Source organism: Bradysia coprophila, unplaced genomic scaffold (genome assembly GCF_014529535.1).
Source record: "Bradysia coprophila strain Holo2 unplaced genomic scaffold, BU_Bcop_v1 contig_232, whole genome shotgun sequence".
Classification (NCBI taxonomy): Eukaryota; Metazoa; Arthropoda; class Insecta; order Diptera; family Sciaridae; genus Bradysia; species Bradysia coprophila.
The window spans coordinates 10,545,809-10,555,041 of NW_023503493.1; the positions used below are offsets into that span (position 1 = coordinate 10,545,809).

Here is a 9,233-nt window from a genome sequence, read left to right on the forward strand (position 1 = left end):
GAACTTTATTTTGTTGTCGACGCTCGAGGTCATGAAGTAAGGGCCTGCCAAAAGGACTCGAAAATCGTTTTCTCGTGATTAGTCGATTAAAACAATTTTGGGAAAAAACATTTTTAGCCAGCCTTGTAAGCCTTGAAGAGACTCACATTTTAAGTATACCTGTTGACCTGTTGGTGATATCAATCATTTTAGGTAAAAAAATGGGTGATTGTCCCAAGTCCCTGACCGGCTGCAGTGACATAAGTCCAAGACATGGAATGTATGGTGAATCGCGAGAAAACGATTTTGGGCCCCTTTTGGCAGACCCTTACTTCATGACCTCGAGCGTCGACAACAAAATATATGACACCAAACGTAGTGCTACGTTTTACTCGCAAAAGTTCAACGAATCGAATGAGCCATAAGTCAATAATATCCGTGACCTCTTGTCCCAAAGTTGTTCAAAGATTTCGCGATATCACTCTTAACAATGAACTTGAAACATTGGAAATTTTCTGGTAGCTCAGAGGACAATATAACAATGAGATAAGGCGTAACAAATACGCAACTCAATAGCGCAGTGTATAGGTCGAAACTTCACATTGAATTATTGTATTGTCAGGCGTGGGTTCGAAGTTCAACCGTAATACCATGTGTTTCTATTCATCAGATTGTTGTTTTATTGAATCGGTTATTTGGTCTGCGTCTAGGATTTGGTACCGATAATGTATTATATTACATGTTTGTGAGTCTCGTTTGTAAATGTCATTCAGTCAGTTGGGCGAAAGCCTGCGACAGTGTTGTGTTGTCCTTTTAAAAGACAGTTTCACGCACATACCTTTAACATTAAGATATTTTCCATTAACCGCTATAAAATACTTTTACTTTACTAGTGAGGTAAAGTGGCTATTTCCTCACTAGTGAAAACCTTTTCCCTCGCTCGTAAAGTAAAACGTTATACTTTACACGTGAAATAATTTGATATCTCGTATCACGATGAGTAAAAGTACCTCGGGCTGAAGCCCTCGGATACTTTTACTCATCTGGATACGAGATATCAAATTATATCACTGGTATAGTAATATACTATTAACAGTTGCAGATTTAATAATCACACTTACCCCTTATAAAGAGGTTATCAATCTGTCTTAAACAGCAAGCGTATCGCTTCATTATGATTGAATTTGCTACGTCTTTTTAAGGTAACGTTTCCTGTAACTGCTTTAGTTTTACTGTACGTTTTGAGATATAAAGCAACATTGGCCAAAGCTCATCTATAACTTTTGAATAGCCGTTTATGTGATTGGGTCCTTAAGAAGAAAATGTCCGGTAACGTTTTAAGATAATAAACAACAAAGTTGATTATCCGTAGTGGAAAAGCTGATAGTGTCAAGAATCAAACAAAATAATTGAGAGTCAGCTAAAACGCAAGACTGGAGTTGCCAAAACCGTTCGAAATGATGGAAAAAATTGGTTCTTGGACGTTCGCAGTTTTTTGCCATTTTTTTGGAAATTTTGGGGAAAAAAATTCCAAAAATAGACCCTGCTTTGTTGCAAATCTTCATTTTTTTTGTGTATCTGTTTGGGACGATTGATTTTACTTGTTGCACATAATCAATTTCACAGAGAGACGAAATCATATGAATTATTCCAAATCTCCGTGTTTTTTTTCGTTCCCGGAGCATGTGAATGCATTTTCACTAAATTTTGAACGAACAGATTACGACATCTCTGTGTTGATTACAAAGGTAGTGTCAGTCAAATTTTCAAGTGGCTCTCCATCGACTTTAAAGTTTAAAACTATACCGACGCATCGTTCCAGTTGTTGCATTATGCTTTGCTCATGGTCCTAGCACGTACATGCACACATGTTTGAAAACATGGAGCCTTTTGACATTGTAAATATCGTGCACTTAGCGGAGCAGTTCCCTTTTTGGAAGACTTCCTTTTTTTCAAAGAAATCTAACTTGATGAAAATTTTTAAAATACCAAGTGTCACAGAGTTGACAGCTAGCGAAGGGACCTATATACTGTCCAAGCCAATACTATACTGTCTCGTTTCAATATGCAGATATTAACTTAGAATTTCATTTATCGTTCTCAATAGAAAGGTGGTCAGAGATCCGTCGGCAAAATGATGATCGTAAGTGAGTACTATGTTTACTCTGTACTACTATGTAACACAATAAACTCAATCCATTGGAGATGTTCAAACTCAATACATTTCTAACTACACACGATTGGCAATACCTTTAATGAACCGATAACTGCGTTACGACGAACGTGACCATTGAATCAAAGTTATTAAACAAAAGAAAATCGAACAAAAGTGTGCCATAATTGGATACGTGTCCCTGTTTCAGTCACATGCTTCCTCGTGAAGCCTTCAGCTACAATGAAAACACTTTATTTACAAGAAAAACATTTCAGCTCTCGTCAATTTTCATTATTTTCAAAATATATATACTCAGTTAATAAGCAGCGCGCATAATAAATAAAACTTTTGCATAATTGAATTAACGCCCTTTAAACTCATCTGATTACATTAAGCCAATACATTATCCACTAATTAAAGTTTTTCTTGGCACGAGTTTCCTCTTCTATATGAGACTATAAACTGGAAACATTTCACTAATACACAGCCCCGTAACTTGCTCATTTTCATTTTCATGATTGTACATAGTGATAAATTAGTTTGCGTGTTTCTTTACCTAAAACTGGATTTAACATTACCTTTCCTCTGCCTGTCCTCATGCCACCCACGATCGTCACAACAATTTCGAGTATGCATGTATGTATAGTAGGTGTAGTGTAAGTTAAAGCACATAAACCGGAACACGGTAATTTGCTTGTTTCATGTAATATTACCGTTCGTTCATTTTGATAACCCATTTTATTCCGATTTTGATGGGATACTTACAAGAGATGGTTCTTCAGATTAAAGTATATTTCCGTGGGAAATACTGCTTAAGAAAGTGAGGCAAGCCAAAACCGTATTGCCTAACAAACACTTCTAACCAATTTATTTCCCGTCATTGCTATTTCTTGTCGGTTGTTCACCACACATTTCCAATTTACTTTTAGTACACTATCATGCAGGATAACTAAATGTGCTGGTTATGAGTATGGGTTATGGGATTCATATATCCTGCACTAAAAGACAATGCAAAATCACACCAATAACGGAAAGTAAGTTTTGACACTAGTGTGAAAGCGAAATTCGTTTCGGCTCTAGTACTGAAATGAGGTGGGGATTTTTGACACTGGTGCTCGCCTTCGGTTCGTATTCGGATTCTCATATCTAATGCGTGAAACAACACCAATGTACTATTGCTATGTATCACATTAAACATATGGGAGGTTTGAAGAACTTTCGAAAGCTTGGAGCTCTTTTCGATTCCATTGGAAAAATAGGAGATTTCCGGGGAATACAATGGAAGTTCAAGGCTTTCCAAGCAAATGTGACACGTTGTATTGGTTTAACACGCAAGTGATGTGTGTCTCGCTCGATAGCTTATTCAATGTTTTATGCGACAGACATAACTGCTGTACTGCTGTATTAAGCCAAAACATCAAATTGCATTTGTGTCTTTGATTCAAAGAACTTCAAAGCCCTGCAAAAGACACAAACAATAACGGTGTTTTGGCCTAAGCCGGCAGAAATTGAAAGTGGATATAAGAACAAGAGCAGGGGTTGTGAACTTGAAATTGTTTACGGGCCACGAGTTAGAAAGTTTAATGAGGAGTTGAAATTCATTTAAACTATGATTCGCTAGAGTTGTTCGTGTGCAAAATTGTATAGTGTTAATGGAGCGTTGTACCAGTATCTCTGTAGCCATGTCCTGATATTTTTGAACTGTATTTTAATGGAAAACGAAAGACGTTTTCGATTTTCTCTCAGACCGAAACAGTGGCTGAATATCTTACTATAAGAACTGGATATGCCGACCACATACCATTTCAAATAATTACTCGGAAATATATTTGGTTTACAGGAATCTATAGTGTTTTGAGCTAGGATAAGTCACCTCCATTCAGACTTAATTAAAACGATTTTTTTCTTTCTTGCCTCTTTCAGGTCATGGTAACATAGCTCCACGTACAACGTTGGGACGAATCGTTACATTAGCGTACGCAATTTTGGGTATTCCATTAACGCTGGTGTATTTGTCGAGTACGGGAGGAGTGCTAGCACGTGTTGCAAGAGGTGTATTTTCGAAGTGAGTGAACTAACTCTATTTTCAGCTGCACTTCAGCGGAATAACATTATAACGGAGAGTATAATGGGTCTGTTTGTTTTAATTATCGTGTCGACAGTAAATTTATTGGTAATTATGGGTAAAGTAAACATTTGACCGTAATATTGACGATATGGCGCGGTTCAATAAAGTGGTCACATAAATTTTTCCTTCAAATTAACGAATGCAAATTCCGCATGATAAAATCGGTTATTTATTTTATGAATAAAATCTAACGCCAGCAGCAGCACGATAAATGACCATTTCAATTTGGAAAGTGTAAATACGTTCGGTTTTGCACATTTGATTTAGTTCGAATGCAAATACGTGGTTGAGGCTCGTTTTAAGTCAATACATTGCAAATAGTCCAGCTGAACGGCAGCATCCACTACTGTAACTCTTAACTATTTTTCTCAACCTCTAAGCTTTTCTCGATTTAGTTTTCCCTTGTAGCTTCAATTGCTTACGTCAATGGAGACAAAAAATAATTTTTTTTACCAATCTTAGAGCCCTGTGTTGCTGCTTATGCTCGAATTGCGGATACTGTTGCTACGACGAGAAACGAATGGCCGAAAAGGAACGTCGAATGAAAAAGAAACGCCAACAGGAGGAACTGAAGGCACAACAGCTAGCATTACAGGAACCATATTACGTTCGATCGGGATCGCTTCATAACAATTTACATTCACCGGACAAGCAATTCCAACTGTCCGAAGTTGATTCACTCAGCATATCAGAATCTAGGACATCGATGCACGGTCTAAGTCTACTAGCACCGATCTTGTTATGCTTCTCCATGATGGTAATATACATTGTGCTCGGCGCAATTGCTCTATGTCGACTGGAAGGTTGGCCGTTTCTGGACGGAATTTACTTTTGCTTTATGAGCTTATCGACGATTGGATTTGGTGATCTTGTTCCTGGATTGAAAAAGGAATCGACGACAACGACATGGTTCTGTTCGGTGTACATTATGTCCGGAATGGCATTGACAGCAATGTGCTTTAATGTCTTGCACGAAGAAATTGTCCATCGAGTGAAACATGTTGTCGAAATTAAAAAGCGACCAATGTCCAACGAAGAACGAGACTATTTAGCTTCCTGACGGTACGAAAAGAACACAAATTTATATCAACGAAACCCGACTGAGGAGACGTTGATTTCTGGTGAGTTCTTTAGCCGGACTAATCAGTTAACATTCGCTTAACTCTAAATCACTCTAGGAACACCAACGTCTCTGATATTCGGCCAAGATCCTGATATCAGCCAACTTCATGTGCTGAAAGATTGTAGCAATCATGCGTTGGGACATGAACTAGTTCCCATTGTTACGATGAGCGATCAGTCGATTTTACCGGAGATGTTGGACAATTTACCCCAGCTGCAGCCAATTCAACAATGCATCGGCTCGAATATACTGACCGGAGTTTATACACTGCCAGAAGAGACAGAACTGGAGGTTGAAGAGAATACAACAATGTAAGGTGAGCAACAGCCATTTTTTAATTGAATGAATGTGGGATATACGTTGACATGCAATTCATTCGATAGTGCTCAGTACTCAGTTTGAATTTCTAATAGAAATTTAAGATGCGAATTAGATTCGAATTAGATTGGGCCTTAGATTCTTCAGTTAAGGTATCAATCGTGCGTGAGTCTTGTTATCAATTTTAAATAGCTTTAGCGAGCTTTAACCAATGTAAAATTTCAGTGTGCCACGCCAAATTCGGAAAAGCTACCATTACAAAGCACTAAATGGTGGTAGAGTCATTGACTGACTGATACGTACAAGCCCAGTCTGTTACCAAAAAAAAATCTCTCCATCCACCACCCTTCAAAACTACTTTTCCATTCGAATTTTATTTACCACAAAATGTTAGTCTCATTACTCATTGAAGCGTACATTATAAACCTGACACGAAATCGATCGTACTGACGTTTCCAGATTAAAACCACTTCGTTCACTTGCTCATTCCCATTTACATGTACACAAACACAATGGTATACCGCGTATATATGTATCGATGGCATGCAAAACATTTGGACCATGTATGCTTTAAGATTGTCAATCGGAAGCACTTTCCAGGAATATTTTGGAAATGATGTTCAATCAATCAATGTTTGGTCGTTTGAATAAAATGGAAATTTTGTGGATTAACTTATCTGTAGAGGCATTAGTTTGATGGTGCAATTATCCTTATTGTGTTGAGATTTTAGAAAAGGATTTTTTTTCTCCTTATGAGGCAATCAATAAGTAATCCGTTAAAAAAATATCGCCTCTCATTCCCTTAATCGAGAATTAACTAATTTCTTCAATCACATCTTACGACAATTATTCACGCGAAATATGTGAACGTGGGAGGTGTTGGACGAAGAAAAAAGTGCGAAAAATATGGGATTCAGACATCGGATCGTACTTAAAATTTTGATAGAACAGGTGGGAGAATTGCAAAATTATTGAAAGTATGGTTTCAGATGTCTAGGTACAACTTACGCAACGCTTTCAACATTGGCGTAAGTTGTATGGATCTGATTGTACTACAAATTTAGCTGATGTGTTCCTCATTCCATTTTCCATGTAGAAAACTCACCACAGAAACTACAAAAGTAAAGTTTTTTAGACGGACTGATAACGTTAACACATGCGAAGTGAGTTCTTATTTTAACCTGTCCCATACGACTATTCATCTGTTATCGATAACGACGACAAAAATAATGACAAACTCTGTCTAATGTGGTTTTTTATATAGAAAAATTCATTTAAAAAAAATTGAAGTACAAGATTTGAAATCAACCGATTAAAAATACTTTGATGTAATAGATCCGTTAATAATACTAATAATACTATCTGGTCAAATGCTTGCCGTCAGTAACACGTTAATGAACTCATAGGTTGAAATGTTGAGTTTGCTCGAAACTAAAATGATGTTTTACGCACACGATGTGGCGTCACGGTGTCATCTATGGTTGTCAATTTTTACATCCTTTGTGCAAAACTTCCAATTTCGGTCTTATGATATTTAATCTGTGTTTACTAGGGTGGATCGTATTTTCATTTTGTTTTTATTTTAAAAGGCCTGGGGCCCCAGGCTGTACTCAGAATTGACCAAGGAATCCGAAACAGCAAAAAAAAAATTTAAAAATTCATTTTTCCCTTGCCTCTAGGCTGATTTTTGATTTTTGGGGTAGTAGTATGAAATTGCACACAATGTTGACAGATATCTCGGGCAGTTGGGAACAGAACAAAAAAGGTTCTAATCTGGTGAAATTGATAGTTTTATACCTATTCACCCTAAATAACAATTTTCTGAGCAAATAAACGTAAATTCGTCGATTTTTGTTCATTTAACTTTTTCATTCTAACAAAAAATTGCCAACTTTTGGCTTCAAAAACAAAGCTCCTATGAGTTTTTTCAACTTGTAGTCATAAAACTTCTCTGCAATGGATTCTCTATGAGATTACCTGTTCAGACATACCTCACACGATGCATTATGTCGTCATTTGCCGATTTTGTTTGCAAATACAGTTGAAATTTTTGGTTGAAAAGTCTTAGTTGGGAACACTGACAGAGTTACCCTGCCCGAGTGAAGGCGAAGAACAACAACGTTCTTATGGTATTTCATAGCTGGACTCCTCAGCTATTCACTACAGTTAGCAGCAATGTCTTCTGTTCCCAACTGCCCGAGATATCTGTCAACATTGTGAGCAATTTCATGCTACTACCCCAAAAATCAAAAATCAGTTTTGGATTCCTTGGTCAATTCTGAGTACAGCCTGGGGCCAGGCCTTTTAAAATAAAAACAAAATGAAAATATGACCCACCCTAGTGTTTACAGACCGACTTTAGTTCACAACTTAAATATTTCGCGAAGAAAGTTTATCAAATAAATGTAGTCTCTATTGGTATTTCGCTGTTATAAGTACACTCCGTTTGCTCACCGTTTACGCTATAACAATGGAAAGAGAGAACAGCTTTCATCGTTATCTTGAAAACTGCGACGAAAAAGAAGTAACTGCGAATCGGCCTTTAGTCTAAATTGAAGCTTAAAGCTCCATTGTAACGTAAACAACAACGAAGAGAGAGAGAGAGAGTAGAAAGAAAGAGCACACTCCATGCGTAATATAGCGATATAAAATTTCTGGAAAAGATAATAAAGTACGACGCATTGAGTGTCTTATTTCCAGAAACTCATCAAACATTAATAAGCCACCAAAAAATATACCCAAAAATTAAAATAAATTTTCTTTCAGGAATATTTGAACCATTCTTCCGGAAACCATAGGAAAACAATAAAAGTTGAATTTAACAATATAAAGTAAAGTTTGAACTTTCGCATAAGTGGTAACGTTTATATATAATATAGAATATTTAAAATGCTTTAATGTGGATGGTTGTAGAACCCGTCAACTTGAAGAGAAAAAAAATGAAACATTGTGAATTCTTATAAGAATAAAATTACACGAAAACCCATAAAACTTCACTGTACGAGGTTAAACACAAATTCAAACACTTTTCTTAATTTCTTTTTCTTTAACATAATTTTATGTAAGCAATCATCCCATCCCATTGCAATAACAATTACGTTTCCTAACTCTTACTTATTTAAAAAATAATTTTTTATGACGCAGGCAGGCGTGAAAATACACTGGGTAAACACTGGAGTGCAGAATTTGCAACAGCTGTTCTTTTATCAAGTGTTGTCTGATTTACCGATTTATACAGTTACAGCTGGTACAAGACCTTGGGGTCACGTGTTCACCTCAGGATAAACTACACCATCGAAATGCGATTTCCAACCTTTTGCCCTCAGATTCAGAATAGTTATTTGTTGGAAAAAAAGTTGGAAATTGTATTTCAATGGGGTCGTTTATCCTGAGGTGAGCACGAGACCCAAGGTATTTTAGCAGCTGTGACTGTATAAATCGGCTAAGCTCGGTGAACAAAAAACTATTTTTAATCTGAGTGAAAAAACATAGCTAACGCCGACCCGTACGAAACACCTATTCGTATCAAA

General features: G+C 36.8%; 1 protein-coding gene across 1 annotated transcript in view; it reads left to right on the forward strand.

The window, feature by feature from the left end:
- The window catches only part of LOC119076519 (potassium channel subfamily K member 18), a 96,457-nt gene extending 87,224 nt beyond the window's left edge, over nucleotides 1–9,233 (forward strand). The window contains exons 5-8 of the mRNA XM_037183304.1: nucleotides 4,058–4,199; nucleotides 4,725–5,383; nucleotides 5,441–5,701; nucleotides 8,470–9,233. Coding sequence (XP_037039199.1) covers nucleotides 4,058–4,199; nucleotides 4,725–5,322 — 740 coding nt within the window. The 3' untranslated portion in view covers nucleotides 5,323–5,383; nucleotides 5,441–5,701; nucleotides 8,470–9,233. The remainder of the gene's footprint in view (nucleotides 1–4,057; nucleotides 4,200–4,724; nucleotides 5,384–5,440; nucleotides 5,702–8,469) is intronic.